The following is a 20,315-nucleotide window of genomic DNA, read 5'->3' on the forward strand; positions in this document are numbered from 1 at the left end:
CCACGGGAAAGGAGATACGTGTTTGCAGAGCCTCCAAGGGGAAAAACCAAACCAACCCAAAACCTAACAGTGCGAGCGTGGTTCGAAGTGTCCGCGGTAGAGACAGGGACAACCTGCTGTCACAGCCACCTACGGGACATGGGCTGGGCAGCTTCCGCCGAGGACGCGTTCCCCGGACTGCGCCAGGGCAGCTGCAAGCGGGGCAGCGGGGCTCTGCCACCCGCGGGGACACTGCGGTGGCTCCCGGGGACCTTGTGTGCCTCTGTTTAGAAGAAAATTCTCCCGCTTCGCCTGCAGCCCGCGACAAGGTGGGTGTCTGCTGCCCACACCTCCTCCTGCCAGCCGTCAGGGAAGCGGAGGCAGGAGAGCGGCAGACAGGAGGTCCCGAGGCCGCAGAATATTCCCCTTCCCGAAGGGTTCCTGGGGCCTGGGCGGGCTGTGGGTGGGCCGCCTTGGAAAGTGGTACCCGGCCGGGCCAGCCGCGTCGGGCGGAGATGCAGGACTCGGGTGCGGTCCCAGCACCCCGCGGACACGCACAGCCTTTGCTTTGGCTATTTCTCGCGGGAGGGGAGGCTCGGCAGAGAGTTGCTCTTCGCCCTCCGGGCCGCACCTGCCGGGCGCAGCATCCCTTCCGTGGGAGCCCTCGGAGGAGGCGGATTTCCAGGCAGGGTGCTCCGGCCTCGGTGACGTGTCGGTGACGTAAGCGCGAGGAGAAGGGGAGCTGGGATCCCCAAATTCACACGACCCCTCAAGGGGGCCGGAGGTTCGGTCCTGGCGGAGCGAGACTGCGGGAGGTCTGCAGCTCATCCCCCAGCTTCGGGGATGGGCAGCCCTCGGGGGGAGAAGGGACCCTCCGCGGAAACCCGCACCGAGGAAGGCGACCGTCGCATCGCGCAGGAATGGGGTCTGAGAGCCTCCAGCACCGCGGGGCGCTTGGGGCAGGGAGGGGCTTTATCCAGCGTCGATCGCCCCCCTCCTGCAGCAGCCGGCTCCAGACGAAGCCGGGGGCATCCGAGAGCCAGGGGAGCGGGCAGCGCCTTTCCTCGAAAGCATCCCGGGCGGGGGACACGCTCCCCGGGGACCGGGCCAGGCCGGGCCGGGCAGTCCCTCGCCGTGCCCCGTGGGGGCTGCGGCGGGCGCCACGTGATGCCGGGGCGGCCGTATAAAGGCCTGGGGAGCGCTGGCAGCAGGCGCAGTGTGGGAGCGTTTCCACCGGGTCCCAGCTCGGGAGGGGTGGGGAGGGGGGAGCCGCCTTCCCCACTCTGCCCTCCCCCCTCCCTCTTCCCCTGCCCCTCCCTTCCCCCTCCCCCTCCCTCCCCCCAACCAGAAAAGGAGCCGTCGCAAACCCCACTTTTCCTTTTCTTTTTTTTTAACCTTTATTTTTATTCCCTCTCTTTTTTTTTTTCCCCCTGTTTCTCTCCTTTTATTATAATTATCACCACTATTTATTATCGCTACTCCCGAGCTCCCTGCCCAGCCCACGGGCGCCCCGTCCCCCCGCCCCCGCCCCGCGCCCCCTCCGCCGCCCCTCCCTCCGCAGCCACCACCCCGCAGCCACCACCGCGGCCCCGCCAGCAGCGGCGCGGCGAGCGGGGCGCGGAGCGGAGCGGCGGCGCCGGGGCGCGGAGTCCCAGCGGCGGCCGCAGCCCTCCGGCACGGCCCCGGGCCCATCCCGGGAGCCGCCGCTAGGTGGGGGGGGGAGCCCGGCCCCGGCCGCCCCGGCCGCACAACAATGACTTTGGGCAGCAGCGGCGGCGGCGGCTGCGGGATCATGTCCGAGCGCTCCCCGGAGGAAGAGCCGCTCTCCGAGGTGGAGGACGCGGATATCGACGTGGTGGGCCCGCCCCAGGATGGGGGCAAGTACAGCGAGGAGGAGGAGGACGAGGACGAGGAGGAGGAGGACGAGGAGGACGGCGGCGATCCGCTGGGGCTGGCGCTGCCGCGGAGCGGGGCCGCCAAGGCGCGCATGGGGGGGTCCCCGGAGCGGCTGTCCCCCGCCGGCGGCTCGGAGCCCGCCTGCGCCCGCGGCGCCGCGCCCGGGGAGAAGGCGCCCGCGGGCGGCGGCGGCGGCGGCGCGGGGGGGAAGAACCCGCTGGTGAAGCCGCCCTACTCCTACATCGCCCTCATCACCATGGCCATCCTGCAGAGCCCCAAGAAGCGGCTGACGCTGAGCGAGATCTGCGAGTTCATCAGCGGGCGCTTCCCGTACTACCGGGAGAAGTTCCCCGCCTGGCAGAACAGCATCCGCCACAACCTCTCCCTCAACGACTGCTTCGTCAAGATCCCCCGGGAGCCCGGCAACCCGGGCAAAGGTAACTACTGGACGCTGGACCCCGAGTCAGCCGACATGTTCGACAACGGGAGCTTCCTGCGCCGGAGGAAGCGCTTCAAGCGGCAGCAGCAGCTGCACCCGCCGCACCCCGAGCTACTGCTGCGGGCCGGGGCCGCCGACCCCGCCGCTTTCCTGCCCGGCTTCGCCTACGGACCCTACGGCTACAACTACGGCCTGCAGCTCCAGGGTTACCCCCACCACCACCACCACCATCCCGGTGGCGGAGGCGGCGGCGCCGCGGGCGCCTTCCCCTTCCCGGCGCCGCACTGCCCGTTACCGGCTCCGCCGCCTCCCGCCGCCGCCTCCGTCTTCTCCGCCGCCTCGGGGCTGCCCTCCTTCCTGGGCGGCGAGCTGAACTGCAGGAAGTCCTTCTACCACCCCCAGCTGAGCCCCACCGCCCTGCCCGCCGCCCTCCTCCAGACCCTCAAGCCGGACCCCTCGCCCGCCGGCGGCGGCGGCGGCGGCAGCGGCGGCACCAACCACCCCTCCCGGCCCTCTTTTTCCATAGACAACATCATCGGGGGGGCCGTGCCCCCGCCGCCCAGCACCAACCCCAGCGTCGCGCCCGCCGCGCCCTACCCCGCCGGCCAGGCGGGCCCCCCGGCGCAGGTCCTGGCCGTGCTCAGCCCCGCCTTGGCCCCGGCACAGCCCCAGGTCAGCCTGGCACACGAGCCGCTCCTCCAGCCGGCCCAGAACTTTTCCAGTAAAATCACAACCCTCAGCAGCTGTCATTTTTAAAGTGTGCTGGGGACTGGGGAAGGGGAGGGGGATGGGGGGGAGAGTCGCGAAGCAAACGGCCCCTTTCCAGCTCTCCCCCGCTCCTCCGAAACTGCTCCCCTTCCCTCTCCCCGTGTCCCCCCCATCTCTTCCTGTTGTGTTTTAAGGTAGGAAATATTTTATTTTTTTTTCTTTTTTTCTTTTTTTTTTTTTTTTAATTTTTACTTTATTTCCAGGCTCAGTGGCATCCAAATCTGTTTGTCTCTCTTTGCTCGGAAAAAAAAAAAAAAAATCAATAAATCGGGAGGGCGGGAGGAGGGAAAGAATAACACGATTTGCTCCTACAAGCGCCAAAGCGTATTTATAAAGTGGCCGTAACATAAGCTGGGACCTGGGCTGGTTGAACACGCAACGTCTTGTGCGGGGCGGAGGGGGGGCATGTGAAGAACGAAACGGTCTTAGGGTCAGAAATGTTACCTTTGAGAGGTGCGGGTTTTCCGCGGGGGTCCCCCAGATCGCCTGGGAAAGCGGCCAGGGGAGTTGCGGACGCCCCCGGTCGCAGCGAGCCCGTTTTCGTTCCTGCAAGTCTCTCTGCCGGGTGGTTTTGCCATGTGTGTCTGTCTCTCCCCTGCTCTCAAAGAAAATGTTTTAATGGTCCGATCTTATTTTTGGTTTCTTTGAAGCTTCGGGTTTGCTTTTAAAAGGCACTGTTTAAGGTTTCTTTGTTTTTAAGAAGAAGAAAAGTCGGTGAAACTCAGGACTGCGGTTTATTTTTTTCTTTTTTTTTTTTTTCTTCCCCCCCCCCCCCCCCCCAATTAAGCATTCAAATGCACGTTTAAAAGAAAATCGGATCTGTCAGGAAGTTTGGAGAATTCCCATACTATTTTTTTTTTTAAATCCCCGTTTTCCCACCCCCTCCGTGCGTGGGTTTTTTGGTGTATTGGTAATTATTTGTATATAGATTATTCGGGAGCTAATGAGCAGAGTCCAGTTAACTCTTCACTGGTTGTGCATCCGTCATATCTATTTTATTGAGAGAATCTGTGAATAATTTGATGTGGAAAAGGCAACAGAATTTTGTCCACCGTTGGTGTAAATTAATAAATGTTTGTGACCTGGTTAAAAAAAAATAATCATCCAAATCGTTCTTTGCGATGTCCTTTGTCACGCTGAGAGCCGAGAGCCCCGCTCGGGCCTCGGGGAAGCGAGAAGCTCCCAACCTCGGGCCGGCGACTCTCGGGCGTTCGGCAGGGGCTGAGCGGCCCCTCCGCGGCCGGGCGCGCAGCCTGCGCGGGGCTGCTCCGCGCCGCTCCCCTGCCCAGCGCTGCGGGCTGCCACACACCGCTCGGGCGACGGTGGCGTTCCCCGCTGTGAGTCCACGGGCCGGCAAAAGCGAAAAGATCCCCGGATATTTTTTTTTTTCTGTTAATTTTATTTTTTATTTCTTGGATTTTGGTATCTCCCAGAAAAAAAAAACAAACCCAAAAAAACCAACAAAACAAAACCAAAAAATACCCCGCGTGTTTTCGGGGGAAGGAGGTGGAGGCCGGGAAAAAGGTTCTCCCTGCTTCACCCCCTTCCCCCCCCCACCTCCTTTTATTTTGTTTGGAAAAGTTGACACATGAGAAAATAAGTTGGAGGGTTTCCCCCCCGCACACACGTCCCCCTTGGGCCTGCAGTATTTGAATGACCGAATGAAACTTGATCTCTGCTTAAATTTTGCAACAACTTACAGAGTAAATAAACATCTTAAAGCGCTCCCTTCTCTTCCAAACTTCTCCCCCCTCAACCCCCTCACCCCCAATTTATTTATTTCAGGGACCAAACGTGGCTCTTTGGTTTGTTTGTTGGCAGGGACCCTGATCGAAAGAATCGAGGCCTTTCTGACCGGGCAGCCAGCTGAAGGAGAAGGAGAAAAAGGAAAAAAAAGCTGAGCCGTACGAGGCAGGGAGCAGGGGATGGAGCCGGTCCCCGGGCAGCGGGGCTTTTTTGTGCGGGGCCCTCCGGGGCTCAGGCAGGAGCAGGAGCCGGGCGGTGTGCGCCGGGGAGCAGGGGGGGACCGGCTTTTCTTTTCTCTCCCCCCACCCATCCCTTTTTTATCCCCCTCCTCTGCCCCTGTCTGTGCCACCTCGAACCTCCGCGCAGTTTGTTGATGTTGTTCCTGAACGTGCCGCCTCCCCGCAGCGAGCGGTCTCACATCTCGCCTTCACACACATTTGCTTTTGAAAAGCGATCTTCGTGTCCGGCACTTGGTTGTCTCCCTTTCATGTCCAGCTCCTACAAAAGGGGCTACAAGACTCGACATGGGAGAAAAGAGGAGGCCAATGAATCTATTTTCCAGATTGCCAAGCACATGGTTGGAAATTGAAGGGGCTTTTGTAGCATTTCCCCTTCCTCCCTCCCTCCCCTCTCCTTTTCTTTTGCTTGTGTGCAAATTGTTCAATTGCTCTGGCAGGGGTGTTCCTGACAAGCTCATTACTAGAAGGTGCCAGACCCCTCCTCTCTCTCTCCCCCGAAGTCTTTGATGAAGTTAAAATGCGCTGATAGCTGCTCTTGGGGCTATCTTTGTTCAGCCTCTTTTAATAACCAAGCCTGCTTTGAGGAGACTGGATCCGAGGGAAGAAAGCGATGTGTAGCGAGGCTGGGTGGTGGTTGTGCGCCTGGCTGAAGGGGGGCTGGTTATTTTAATATGAAGTAGCGATTTTTAATAATTTTTGGCTTGTTTGTTTGTGAAGTGCAGGAGGAAAAGGAGCCAAGGGTGCCAGGAGCGGATAAGAAACGGCAGTCGATGGCCGTAGGGATGAAGGAGGCGTGTGGCCCCTACAGTCCCGCTGGTGCAATGGGTTCTCCAAGTTGGTGGTCTCAGGGTTTGAAGGGATGGAGGGGGGTCCTCTGCAGGGAAGCAGTGTTTCCCTGGAGAGCCCCCTGCCCCCACACGCTCAGGAGAGGGGGCTCGGGGGGTGTGTCTGGGACTGGGACACCTTTCCCCTGCTCCGTTCATCTCCATTTGCCTTGCGGAGTCATTGTGGGTTTTTAAGCCGTGGTCGCCGGACAGGATTGAAGCTGAACTGACTTGAGAGCGGGGGGATTCCCTCCCTTAACCGGGAGTCGTGGTACCCACGCAGGAAGGGTTGGGCTCAGCTCCCACGGACCTGCGGGGGCTGCGAGTGCAAGCGCCGTCGGGATTTTGATTTGGGGGGAAGAACCCCAAGCGTCTCTAAAATTAGAATTTTCCCCATTCCATGAATTTCCCTGAAGCACCGCAGCTCGTTCCGTGCCCCGATCAGATTCACGCCGCCTGCGAGTGTCTGTGTGGCTCGGGGAGCCCCCCCGGGAACCGGCTCTCCCCTGTCCGCCGGAGTGGGGGGCGGCGGGGGAGGACTCGGGGGGTCTCCCCTGGGTCTGGAATGCCCCGGTCGGGCTCGGTTCGGGGGTTTCACGAGAAATTTTGCCTCGGCGAGGCAGGACGGATAATGGCCCCTAATTACGGGGCTGGCTGGCTCCGCGGCCCCGATCTTCACGGGACATTATTTTTAAGCGTTCAGCGAGGATCATTTTTCACGCCTCGCTGCCTAAAAGAGGGGTTTATTTATTTATTGGAGGGGAGGCGAGGAGGACACCAGCAATAACCGAGCACTGAAAGGAAAATAATTAGCTGTTGCAGTCGCTGCTTGGGAGTCCCTGGCCAAAAAGGCGACTTGGCGTTTCCCTTTCCCTCCCCTCCCGTGCGTAGGCTCCGTAGCCCAGGTTCTCGGAGCTGCTTTCGGGGGTTGGTTTTATCAGTGCTAAACCCTGGGCAAAGCCCTCCAGGAGCCCGATCCTTTTCTGCAGGTTTGGGCTTTTTTTTTTTTTTTTCCCTTCTCCCTTTCTGGTTGGCGGCTCTTTCCGAGTAGAAGCGTGAGGATGCGGATTCCCTTGCCTTGCTTTGGCTTTGGTCACGCATTCGTGGAGATGTTTTTGGTTCTGTTTTTCCTTTTTTTTTTTTTTTTAATGTGCCCCCACTCCTCTGCTTTCTGTATGTCAGATGAAAGGCTTGGAGCAAAACCGCGACGCTCTCTGCGTAGTTCCTCCGCGGAGGATTTCCGTGTGCGCGCAGCCCGGGAGAGGCGGAAAACGGGAGATACTCCTCGGGTTTGTCGGGGCGGGATAAAACGATCCTGCCCCGGAATGTCCCCGTCGGGACCACAGCGGGAGGGCTGCGTGTGTGTGATTTCTCTCTCTGCTTTCGCTTAACTAAGCCCGTGTTAAGTGGTGAGGATCCCGAGGAGGGAACCCGCTGCGGGTGCGGGACCCCGGTCCGGCCGGGCCCGCTGCTCCGCCCGCTCGGCCCTCACCTCCCTCCTCTTCCCCTGGCACCTTCTGCTTTCCATTACTGCTGATTTGGAGAATTAGGAAAGGTCAAGATCTTATTCCTCTCTCCGGTAGTTTTTTTGTTTTCTCTTTCTAGTTTCTCGCAGCCCCGAAAAAAAATAAATCATCCTGGATTACAAAAACCACCTTTAGACATCAAGAACATCTTTTCCAATAGTTTGATCCTTCCTCCAGCACTGCCCTGGCCTTTCCTAGTGACTGCGCAGAAAGTCCTGTTTTCACGGTGAATTTGGGATTTAATAATAACGTCCAATCTCCCTGTGCCCCAGTGCCCGACCTGAAAACATTGCCCTCCAGCATCTTCTTTCCCTCCCCGTCTCTCTTTCGTTTCTTTCCTTCCCCGAGCAGAACGTAGAGAAATGAGTTTGTTTTTTTTTTTTTTTTAATAAATCCCACTTTCCGATCTGGAGAGGGCAGGAAGAGCTGTCGGAGCCGGCTCAGCCGCGGGAAAATTGCTTTGGAAATTAGTTGGTGCTTTTGAAATCTCCTCGAGATGTTCGCGCTAGGTCAGGGACCTCTGCTCGCCCCTGTGTCTGTCTGTGAGGCGAGGAGAGGGGCAGGGGCTCCACGCTCTCCCCTCACCTCCCGGTCTCCGGCTCATCTGTCCTTCCTCCTCTGAGTCACCTTTTATTTCTCATCCGCTCTTTTTTCACTTTTGATTTCTCCTTTGTCATTTCCCCTCTTCTTTCTTTCTTCCCTTCTTTCATTCTTTCTATAATTAATTTTTCTCTTTCTTTCATTATCTTTCTTTCACCTTTTCCCTCTTATACTCTTCTAATCTTTCTTTCTTTCTTTCTTTCTTTCTTTCTTTTTCTTTCTTTCTTTCTTTCTTTCTTTCTTTCTTTCTTTCTTCTCTATTTTTCTCTATTTCTCTCTCCCTCTCTTTCTTTCCCATTTCTTCTTCTCTTTTTATATCTCCCCACCCTGTTAAATTTCTTTGTCTTTTGGTTTTTCCCTCTTTCCCACTCTTCAACTATTTTAATTTATTTTGGTTTGTTTTTCTCTCCTTCTCTCTCTTCTTTTTCGTCTTTCTCCCTTTTCTCCTTTTCTTTTCCTCTCTTTTGCTCTTACTCTAACAATTTTCCTTTTTATTTTTCTATTTCTTTTTCTTCCACTCTCTTTCTTCTTCTTTTCATCTTTCTCCCTTTTTTTCTTCCTCCTTCTTTCTCTCGCTGTTTGCCTCTCCTGTCTCACCCGCTTCATCTGGGGTTCATCGAGGGCCGCTTTCCCACTCTGTCCAGGAGATTTCCAGCTGTGTCCACCCCCGGGAATCTGTCGCTTGGCCGCAGCGAGGAGGGGATCTCCCCTCGTTTTAACCAGGAGCGATTTCGGCGGGCGCTCCTCCGGGCTCAGCGCTTCCCCCTGCCTGTGCCCGGTGGGCTGCGGAGCAGCTCAGGGTGAGTTGTTGGAGCCGGGGACCCCGGAGCACACGCCCTACACCCCCTTTCCAGCGGCCCGCCGGTGCATTTACCGGGGAGGTTGCTGCGGAACTAGGCGGCCCATGCGGGGTTGCAGGGCTGAGCCTGTGGCGGTGCCCGTGCCCCTGGGCTCGGGGGACCCTTGCGGGACCAATTCACACTTTATTCTTTTCTTAAACGAGATGCACGTTGGCACCCCAAGCCCGTGGCAGCAACAGGTGATGCTGAGATCCAGGACGGGACCAAACCTACTCGCGGCAGGGTTTTGTCTGCGCGTTTCCAATCCTTGCTCATCATTCGGATGCCAATGATACCCTCGGGTGAACAGAACCCGGGTGCGCCCGCCTGCGGCCCAGGAAGGGGCTCAGCCCCACTGGGCAGCCGGTACCGAGCAGCCTGGAACCCGGCGGCCTTTCCCGGCCGCGGGCAGGCGGGATTCCTCGCTTCCCAACCGCCCTGGCTGCCCGCATCCCTTGCCCTAGGATCCGGGTGAATTAGGTGTACGGGTATGGCGTGAACCATACTCATCCGCCCCTGCCATAGCAGGATGAAAACCTGCAAGGGATACAATCTCTCTGATGAGAGGGCGGGAGGGAGACCCAAGAGGTGTAATGAGTTTGTCCGTCACTTTCTCCATGGGAGACTTCGTGTAGGTGCCTTAGGATCTGTCTAATGACCGGTTTAGTGATGTTTCTCCCACCCTCGATGCTTTCTGGTTACCGAAGCTCGGACTCTATGACACAGGGTGGCAGAGAAGCTCTTTTCGGGGGCGTCTTTATCCATTTCATTCATATTTCGTTTTCCCTGCTTTAACTCGCCTTTTAAGTGAAATTAGATTCCTCTTTCGTCAGTACCGCGGGTTTGAAACGGCTTGAAACAACACCGGCGATTCCTTTCACTCTCACAAAAATTCCCAGATACTCCACTTCTCCCCACCACGGAGGCGAGCGGAGAGCGCTCGGAAAGCCCGCGGATGAGCCCCCGCTCACCCCCCGCCCTCGCAAATCACTCTTCAGCAGTGAGAGCCTTCTGCGGGGCACACGATCGCCTTTCATTCCAGCTGCACTCCCTGCAAGTCCGTGGGAATTTTTCCCCCCACCAGGACGAGATTAGCAGGGGGGCCTCCCATAATGTCCACTCATCAGCCCTCGCCAGAGGGAGAAGGGGGGACAGAGGACAAGACCTCGGGTGTGAGGGAACTCCACAGCCAGATGGGAGCGGAGCCGTGCTGGGAGCCGGACCCCGGCGGGCCGGGGATGGAGGTGCCGCCGCTTACCCTTTAAATTGTAACAAACTAAATAGAGAAGGAAAAACTTCCCCCCTCCGGGCACGGGGCCGAAAAATTTCAGGGTCCAGCCAGACGCGCCCCCCTCGCCCCGGACCGCGGCTCCCCTTCCGCGGCAGGTCTCGGTGGGGCGTGTAGAGGTGAGGGGAGCGAGATGGGAATCAGCTGGTGACCCCCTCCCCGCTTCGGCCTGCAGTGCCCCTGCGATCTTCTCTTTCCAGGAGAGAAACGTGGCCACAAAATAAAGGCAACAAAAGGAGCGCACAGGGCTCGGCAGAGAGAGCCGGGCGGGCAGGATGCAGAGCCGAGCACCCACCGCGGGCCCTGGGACATGTGAGGGACAATCCTTTCCCTAGGCGAGCAGGGTCTCCCAGAGGCTCTCCCCCTAGCGCACCTTCCCACCCCTAAACCCCTGAGATTTTACCCGTGTTATTTCTAAAATGCTCTTTTCTCTTCCCACTTCCGCCCCCCCGCTTTTTTTATTTTTCTCTTTTTTCCCCCTCTCCTATTTAATTACTTCTCTTGCAAAACCAGAGGCCGCTGCCACCTAACGCGGCACTGAAATCCACGTCTCCTCTGTGACTTACAACCCAAATCCCAGTCCCATGACCTTTCTCTTCCCCCCCCCCCCGCCCCGGGTCCCCCACCCTCGGTCATGTGGGACACGAGTAAATTTATCCACCCTAGTGGAAAGGCCTCCCTTCTGCAGTTGCTCCGGAGAAGCCCGACACGTTTCACAAGGAGGATAATTTCGGTTTCCGACCTTTCTCTCTCTTTTCTCCTTTTTAACTCGGTTTTAATTTCGTTTTCTTCCCCTGTCCCACGAGGCTCCCATCTCCCCTCGGGCATGCTCCTACTCTGTATGTCTTTCAACAAGTCCCTGCCAAGAGGGTCACTTCAGAGGGAGGTTTTTGACGGCTCTTGAGCTCAGGAGATCGTCAAAAGGAACATTTCTGGCCTCCCTGGAGCTGGAGCGAGCTGAGCCCCGGCTGTGCCCCTGGCAACCTATGCTCTCCCGGGGCTCCCCTCCCGCCGCACGGCGGAGGGTCCCACACCCAAGAAGCTGGATATCTGTCTGGTGACAGAGACCCCCTCTTGGCCCTGCGGTAGGGGAAACCCACCCGCGGCCGCCTCTCCGTCTCTCCCGCGGCTCCGGCTGGTCCATTCTCACCATCTTGGCTGCTTTTCCCCACCCCAGCTCCTGCGGGGAGACCGCACCCTCGGGTCCCCCCGGCAACGGCGACTGGCACAACCGCCCACCCTGGGTGACCCAAACCCCAGCCCGAGCGGGTTTTCCAGCAGCAGCCAGAGGTGGGAAACCTCTGGCCAAGCTGCGGGGTGGTCCCCGCATCCCATCCTCGCCATCTCTGCTGGGATGTGGGTGGCAGTAGGAATAGGACGCCCCCGCTCCCGGGGGTAGCTCGGCAGCTGCGGAGGTTCTGTGCAGGGAGGGAGGCGGCTCCGGAGGGTCGGGCAGCCCTCAGGAGGCCGGGACCAAGCCGTGCCCTCAGACCCTGCTGCCCCGGGCGCCTCGGCCCCTTCCCCACCCGCCACGGGCACTCCGAAGGGGGGAGTTCGGAGCATCCGACAGTGTGGCCTTGTCTCCGGGCGGATGTTCGGCGTGGTGCGAGCGTCGGGGCCGTAGCTCCGCCGTCGGGGCCGGCCGGAGGAAGCCGCTCCACCGCCGCAAGCCGCGTGCGAACCGGAGCCGGGCGGCGCCGCTTCGGGTGGCGCAGAATTTCCCCCCCCCCACCTCCTTTTTTTCTTTTTTATGTTTTCGGCGCTGCCAGCGGTGGGCACGTTCCCCTTTCCTCCCGGAGTGGGGATTTACCCCAGCCGCAGGCAGGCATTGCGCACATCTTGGTGGCGGTAATGAAACCACGGCTCTGAGTGTATCTGTCAGGTCTTTCCACTCTGCCCTTGCTCGGCAAACTCTCGCCCACGGGCTCGCATGGGTAAAAAATGGCGAGAAATTGATGGAATCTATTCGTTTCCCGGCCTCACTGAGAGATCGGGAGAAATATTCCGGAAAGCGTCGCTGAAATCCTGCAGAGCTCGATTTCAGGCGCTGCTATCAGCTGTCGACGACGAAAGATGGGCAGTACACGCTCCTATATGAAAAATAAACATACTGGAGCCTCCCACCAGATCCAGTTAATATTATAGTCAATATTCCCAGTATTTTCCTTCTGCTTTGCACAGTGTTCCTTGGTCTCATTTATGTGCCTGGGACAGACAGAAGAGAAATATTAATCGAGAGGGAAAGGCATCTTGTGATAATCGGAAACAGGGGTCCTTTTTCTAAACATCCCTTCTGGTCCCAAAATTCGTAGGGAAAAATAAAAACGAGTGAAAGCATCGTAGCAGCACCGATGACAAAATAATAAAGGCAAATTAATCGGAAACGAACGTTTCCCGGAAAACCAAGTGGTGCGAAGCGGATTTCCAGCGCGGGGCCGGGCCGAGGGAGAGACTCTCAGCGCCCAACCCGCAGGTGCCTCTGCGGGCGTTTAGAACCCTTAGGTTTGTACCCTTTTCCCCGCTCCCGCCGAGTGCTCTGGCAGGGATGGATCCCGGCTCGGTCCCGCTTCCCAGACCCGGGCTCCGCGCGCGGCTCCCGCCTGGAATTTGCGCACTTTGGTCATTTTCGCCTCCCGCGGGTGCGGGGACTCCGCTGCCTTTCGGGGCTTCCCTGGCTCGATTTCCCTGGGAAGGTTTAATATAAAACAACCTCCCGCCCAACACACTTTGTTTTCAGCTGGATCCCCGCGTTATTTCTCGGGCTGACCCGACGGGAAGGTGCGGAATTTTGCCGTGTTGCTGCTGGTTTTTAAAGGAGGGAGAAGAGGGGAGGGGGGTGGGGGGGGGGGGCTGCGGCTGCCGCCTCTATTTTAATGTCATTATAGTTGCCGTGGCAACCCATTGGATCACTCCTCCTGGAATGAACCTTGTGACAATGGTTGGTTTGCGAGAAATCGGTAAATGTGCAGCCGGGGGACACAGCTACATTACCGCGAACAACAGCGAGGGTTTAACATGTGACCCTTCCAATTACGCTGATGATACCTCGGTGCAGCTGCCTCCGCCGTGCCGGGAAGGTGCGGCTCTTTGGGGGGGTAGGGGAGGGCTCCCGGGGCTGTTTCAGGGCACAGCCCGGTGGGCATGGGGCCGCCGCCCGCACCGCTGCTGCCCTGAGAGGGGAACAGCATCTCTTTCATCGGGATCGTGAATGTGGTCCCAACCAATATAAGAAAAAAAGAAAAAAAAGAAGAAGAAGAAAAAGCTTCTTCGGGGGAACGTGGAGAGAGTTGAATATGCTGTGGCTGCGGGGCTGTGGAATAAGGACCTGCCTCGGGGGGTGGGCAGAGACCCCCCGGCCCCGGAGCACACGGTGTGGCAGCACATCTGTGGCACGGCTGCAGGGAGGAACGAACGAAACCCGCCCCCTCCCCGAAAAAAAAAATAAAAATAGTTAGAAGCCTTAAAATATGGTTCAGAGAATTACAAGTAATCAGAGCTGCGGGGGTCAGCAGTGCAAACTTTTTAAGACTAATGTTTATTTAGAAAAGTGAGTGGTGTCTGCGTTGCTTTTCTAGTGCCCCAGCACAAAAGTCCTAATGGCTTTTGCAGACTTTCCATCACAAACTCCTGCACAGGGCGCGGGGACCACCGCCGAAAGCAACCCCAAGCCGCCCCTTTCAAAGGTATCATCGGCACAGGGTTTATAACCCCCTCGCCCGTCTTTCCGTGCGTCAGTGACGATATTTTCTGCACCCCCTCCTCAGTTTTGCCCCTCTTTAGCGTTTGTTTGGTGTAACCCGAGCCCTCCATAATATTGTGGAGCAGAGAAATCGGGGGATGGGAACGGCGATCCCCACCTCCCTCCCCAGTGCCGTTCAGCCCTGGACGGCTGCGGTCCTGAAAGCAACGCGGGGCTTCAGCTGAGCTGGAAACCTCGTTAGGAAGAACCCGGGGGCAGAGGCAGGAACAGGCGCGGGGCGGGCTGGCCGGAGTCCTGAGAGAAGGCAGAGCTGGCAAATCCATTCTCCCGTCTCACCCCTTCCAGCTGCTTTCCCGGGAGCCCAGCCACAACACCGGCCCTTGTGCAGCTTTGGGTGTCTCTGCTGAGCCCATCCCAAAACTCATCCCGTGGATAAAACATGATCACCATTTGGGATTTACTGCCGTAGCAGACTCGAGGCCCCGTCTCAGGATGCTCCTTTTGTTCTCAGGACTGGAAGAACAAAACCAGTAACTTCACACACCTCTTGGGGCAATTCCCCCTCGACTTTAAACAGGAGGTGGATACAGGGGAAACACAGACCTGGAATCTCGCTGAAAGCCACTGGCATCAGCCCTAGGTGCCTTGCAGCAGGGTGGGGAGGAATCAGCTGTGTTCAGTTCCTTCCCTCATCACCTTCCTGCCCTTGGCAGGTGTCAGGATCTGGGAGGGATGAGCAGGACAACAGGACGTTGTCCCCTCTCCTGTCATTAGGGTTCACAGCTCATCATTGAGAACCCACAGCAGCTTTGCAGTGGGATGTGCAGGAGAGAAACAGGGTGGCAAGAGGAATGGGATGGAAGTGGGAGAGAAAGGAGCTGGATCTTGCTCCCTTTTCAGACAAGTGACTGTCTTGTCCTGATCCTGAAAAGGTAAGCTCGGTTTAACCCCTTCTTTGGTCTGCAGAGGGAAAAACATGTAGCTCAAACCTGGGAAGGCTGAACCAAGAAACGGCAGCTGAAAGTGCCTCTGGAAACACACACCTGAGGCCTGATCCTGGCTCCCCCTGTCTGAGCCAAGCACAGGTGCTCAGCTCTGTCAGGACCAGGTCCAGGGCTGACGTCGTGGCCGGTGCTGCGAGGCTGAGTGTGGTGCAGGGAGGACAGTGGTATTTATAAACTGCTGAAATGTGCCTGACACTTGAGGGAAGATCATCTTCTCTCCCTCAAGTACTTTCATTTGAAGGGCTTGACTCTGCTTTCGAAGAAAGTTGGTAAGACATTCGGGCCTTCCGACTCCCATTATCTCCCCCCAGAGCCCTGCATCGCCCTCCTGACCATGGTGCTGGAGCACCTAGATCAGATTGCTGTAATTGCTCGGGAGTGGAGGACACGCAGGCAGGACCTGGCACTTCTCTTCAGGGCTTGGAAACCTGGTGCAAAGCTAGGCAGTGGGAAGGGGCTGGGTGACACCAGCCCCTTGCTATTCTGTCTCCCTCCACCCCTGCTTCCAAAGCAAAAATGCTGGGAACACTGTTCAGACCTAAATTTGGAACATTTGGGCTGGAATCTTTTGGATGCATTTGAAGAGGGAGGAAGGGAAGAAGGGTGCAGAGAAAGACATGAGAAGGATGGCATGAAGTTGATTTGTATGAATCCTGTCCCTTTGTGGCTGTCCTCTGTCACTGTACCCAGGAGATGCTGCAAACCACCACGGATGAGGCTCATCCACGCGGGAAGCATCCCGCAGGTGTCACAACCCTGCAGCCTCTTGCCTTGCCCGTCCATTTGAACTAGAGCTGTACTTCTCCCTGCTAGGGAAGGGCTAGGAATTTCAACCAGCTACTCCTGCAGCTGTGTTCTGCTTCCCAGGACCTTGCTGGGGCAGAGAGGTGTGTGTGACATCATGGGTGAGACGGTGAGAGACGGAGCAGGTGTCAATGGGTGATCCAGGGAGCCCACGGGCCAGTGCAGCAAAGCCCCTCCATCCTCCGGGGCTGGGGCCAGTCTCATGCTCCAGCGAGGTTTTTCATCTCCCTCCTCGATGTCAGCAGAGCACGAAGGCAGGGGAGAGGTCAACCCCTCTGTTAATACACGTGTTTTAAATAACTGGTATTTTTATTTCTTCTCTTCGGTGCAGTGGGCTTGGCACACATCTTTGTTTGCACAATTGTCCTGCCTATATATTCTGTTGCCCAAGTAAGGAGAAAAAGATCTCATGTGTGATCTGGAGGTGTGCTTTGCTGGTTCTGACATGTAAATATTAATCAAGAAACAACAACAAAGAGACAAAAAAATCCCTCCTACCCTTGAACCCCTTCAGATCCCTTTATTGTCCAGGCATTTGTTGCACTTGGACTGGCTTTTCACTTTCTCCTCTCAGAAAGGCTGGCTCCAGCAATGGTCCCCAGATTCCTCAGCTACATCCTACTGAGGGAAAACATTTATTGAAGTTTTCAGCTTATTAGGGAAATACATATTTCTGCTTCTTTTCCAAACTCCACTGACATCTTTTCAAAGCCAGCCCTGCCTGTCAGCATGGGGGAAGGCAAGGCATCCCCTCTCTCTCCTCTTGCAGCTATGAACTTTGAGTACCCCAAAATGCTGTGGAGGGGGAATTCCTACCACCACCGTGTGCTTCGTTAGTGGACAAAAGCAGTGAGTATGTGTGTGGATTATTTTCCTCCATAAAGCTGTGCTTCAGCTCACTCACACCTCTGAAGAAACACGGGATATTTGGACACACCATCCAGCTCCCCAGATAGCCACGTTTCAGATGAACTCTGCCAAGGCAGCACTGATGAGGTGAGGGGGCACAGGGAGGTGCCCAGTGAGAGAATTGGACAGCCTGTTTCACATGAGGAAGAGGAAATAATTTTCCCTGGGTTGTCCTGTAAAACTCACTCTGTCATAGCCCTCACTCTGCTGGCAGGTTCTCAGATGGTAACTACCAAGTACTCAAGGCTGGATGTGGCCTTTAGCTTCAGGTGTCCTTCAGGCTTCAGTTGCAAGAGGTTGTCAGAGAGTAGCAGGGAGACAATCATTCTGTGCTCACTGTTTCTTTTATTTTCTTTCTAAGCATCCATCCCCAGACACTGCTGGAGAGGACATTCTGGAGGTTTGGATGAAATCCCACAAATTTTCATGGAAGCAGAACAGCAGGAAGGCAAACAGGAAAGAAGAGGAGTAATATACTAATCTCAGGGGCACTTGTTGCGTTTCTCTCTTCTCTTTGCTGCGCTGTTTCCTTTTCCTCCAGCCACATACTGCAGGATAACGGCAAATGAATTAAGGGATTAAACCATGAGGGAGAATTAGGATCCTGCTGATTTAGAAGCAGAAAACCAGATGGGCTCATTGAACTCTAGATGACGCAAGAAAATCTTGGGTAGTACTTTGGATGTAGGTCACAGGATAATTCAAGTTATTTGGAACCTCTGAAGATCTCTGGTCCAACAGCCCCAAAGCAAAGTCATCTTAGATCAGATTGCCCAGGGCTTTGTCCAGTGAAGTTTTGAATGTCCCCAAGGATGGAGATTCCCCCTCACCTATGGTCCTCTGTGTTTAACCATCTTCAGGGTAAATATTTCCCTAATATCTAATCCAAGCTTTCCCTTCTGCAACTTGTATTCATCGCCTCTCCTTCCATGTCTGTGTGTACACTGGGGAGATGTCCAGGTTCACCAGGACCCATTCAGGGCCAGTTGTACGTCCCTTGTAAACCAGATTGTTGGGCACGAGTTTCAGAGATGGTCCCATCCCAGAGGGTTCTGGGCCTCCTGAGCACCTTGGATTGTCCCAGTGGGAGCAGGCCTGGATGGGAGGTCTCAGCTCTCCATGGTGCATCAGTGCTGCCTTTGAATTGCTCTCACCTGTGTAACGGCGTGAGGATTTGCTGTTACTGTGACTGGAGACATCCCGAGCAGCATCCAAACATCACTCCCACAACCCAAATTCAGGATCATCCAGGAGGTGGTGGGTCTGGAGAAAAAGGGCTTATGGTGGCCTTTGGCCTGCTGCATCCACCTGGGGAAACAAAGGCATGGATAATAAAGGTCACCTGTTCACCTTCATTGCTGACAACTGAGCCAAGAAATTCCTTCTCCCCAGTGCCCCGAGCACTCCTCCAGACTGCCTGGGGTCACACAGCATGAGGCCATGCTCAGACACAGCTTTTGGTGACAGGCTCACAAGCAGGTGGACCTCTTCCAGTACATTTTGGCAGCTGGGAATCATCTCAGTGAAAGGCAGAGCTGTGACATGTTTGGCTGTGCCTTGCAGGAGAGAAGAAAAAAAAAAAATTAAAAAAGAGAAAAGAGAAAAAGGAAAAAAGTTGTCTACAACATCCCAGCCTGTCCCTGATCCTGGGAATGGATATGAGGGCTTGTTCAGGGAAAAGGTGCACTGCACTGACCCTGCGCAGTGAGAAACAGAGAGGCAGAAGTCATGAAACAGGGCTCTGTTTGGCCTCAGATTTGATTTGCATGGTTAAAACTTGCTGATCCCATACAAGGTTCTCCTGGCTGGGAGCTGAACCTGGTTCCACAGCCAAGCTTTCTTCTTTTCCAGAGCGTTCAGCATAAATCAGACTTTCACAGCCGTCTTAGAGTGGAAGGAGCAAGAAATCACGTTTTGTCTCCTGTCCAGGAGCTCTGGGAGAAAGGAGCTGTCAGAAACCCAGGAAACAGCCCAGATCTGCTGACACGTGCTCTGGGACTCCTTCTGCCCGGCGCTGCCTTCACCCATCTGCTGTAACAACTCCATCAGCTCCCACGCGCTGCTTTTCCCAGACGGGATCCCAGCCAGGCTGCTGGCGCACAAGCGGAGCTGTGCCCTGAGCAAGGGATACCAAAACATCTTTTGGGCTGGGTTATACTCTGCCCTGCATCTCATGCAAGCCATCAAGAGGGTTTTAACACAGACCCAGATCAGGTGTGGTGCCCTGCTGTGAACATTTGCGCTCTCCTGGGGTTGTATCTTTAGGGTCTTTTTTTTCCCTAGAGGACCAGCCCAGAGAAGTCACCCTTTCATATGCTTTTCTAACTCTCTCGTCACTAGTCTCACTAGGAATTATTTTCTGTATATTTAGGTAGAATTTCCCTTGCTGTGCCTTGTGTCCATTGCCTCCCATGCCTTCCAAGAGGATGGTGGCTCCGCTGTCTCCTTCTTCTCTGACTGAACAAACCTATCTCTCTCCACATCTTCCAGCTTGGCAAAGTACTGCTGATTTTCCTTGTACAGCTTCACAAGCATTTGAGGGAGAGGGGCAAGTTCCCACAAACACTACGTGGGTCATGCCCATCTGAGCATCTCCCAGCAGGGAGGGAGGGTTTGGTGGAGGCGGCTGCAGAAATCCTACCAATGCCTGCAGTGGAGTCCAGCAAGAAACCAAAAGCTCCATTGCTGATCCTGTTGAAACAGAGGGTTAAAGCCTCTCTGTTAGAGCCATTCCCTGCTACTGAGATCCATACAGTCTATTAAAATTAGGGATCTTATTATGGGCTATATAAAAAGGTAAAGAGGAAATGAGAACCGTATGAAGGGTTTCTTATGTGTGCAGATGGCAAGGGCATGTGAGGCTGAGAAAACCTTTCCAACAGGCTTTTCCCAAACAGAAATGCTTACCTTACAGGGTTTGCCCTCTTCTAAAAAGAGGTAAATAGATGCAGGAGTATCTATCCTGCACAATTCACACTGGCCAACCAGCCACACTGTCCTTGGGATGGAGAAACAGACCCCAAACCCATATTGTGCTCTGTCCTGGTTACAGCTGAGATGGAGTTAATTTTGTTCTAGTAGCTGGTACAGTGCTGTGTTTTTGATTTTGTATGAGAATAATGTTGATAACACGCTGCTGTTTTAGCTGTTGCTAAGTAGTGCTTACCCTAAGTCAAGGACTTTTCAGTTTCCCATGCTCTGCCAGTGTGGAGGTGTACGAGAACCTGTGAGGGAGCACGGCCAGGACAGCTGACCCGAAGTGGCCGAAAGGATAATCCATACCACAGATCATCATGCTCAGTATATAAACTGGGGGGAGCTGGCCAGGAGCCACTTATCACTGCTTGGGAATGGGATGGTGAGCATTTGTATTGTGCATGCCTTGTTTTTCTTGGGTTTTAGTCCTCTCTCTCTCTTTGTAATCTTCCTTACTATTATTAAAGAATTAATATTATATTGTAACTAATTTCAATTATTAAACTGTTCTCAGCCCATGGGTTTTACTTTTTTTTCTAATTCTTGTCCCTACCCCACTGGGGTGAGGGGGACTGAGCAAGAATCTTCATGGTACTTAGTTGTCTGCTGGGGTTAAACCGAGATGTTCTCAGGAGCAGTCTCCTTTTCCCCTAGCACCACATTCAGCTTTCAAATGCACTTGTAAGTCACATTCAGCTCTCCCCTGAATCAGAAGGAGCAGGCTGTGTTTGCTGCCTCCTGCAGCCTAATTGAGGACTGGTAACACATCCATCAGCAC

At 55.6% G+C, this 20,315-nt stretch overlaps 1 protein-coding gene and 1 long non-coding RNA gene across 2 annotated transcripts; both read left to right on the plus strand.

The window, feature by feature from the left end:
* Positions 1 to 1,636: 1,636 nt before the first annotated feature.
* On the plus strand, positions 1,637 to 3,156 carry FOXD2 (forkhead box D2). Its single transcript, XM_048312853.1, is given in 3 exon segments — positions 1,637 to 2,519; positions 2,522 to 2,565; positions 2,567 to 3,156. Coding segments are annotated over 3 exon segments (1,335 nt in total). The 5' UTR covers positions 1,637 to 1,732; the 3' UTR covers positions 3,071 to 3,156.
* On the plus strand, positions 3,157 to 20,055 carry LOC125330071. Its single transcript, XR_007205361.1, has 2 exons — positions 3,157 to 3,216; positions 16,923 to 20,055. It is a non-coding gene; the product is annotated as an uncharacterized LOC125330071 (long non-coding RNA).
* The last annotated feature ends 260 nt before the right edge of the window (positions 20,056 to 20,315 follow it).

Source organism: Corvus hawaiiensis, chromosome 9 (genome assembly GCF_020740725.1).
Source record: "Corvus hawaiiensis isolate bCorHaw1 chromosome 9, bCorHaw1.pri.cur, whole genome shotgun sequence".
Lineage (NCBI taxonomy): Eukaryota > Metazoa > Chordata > Aves > Passeriformes > Corvidae > Corvus > Corvus hawaiiensis.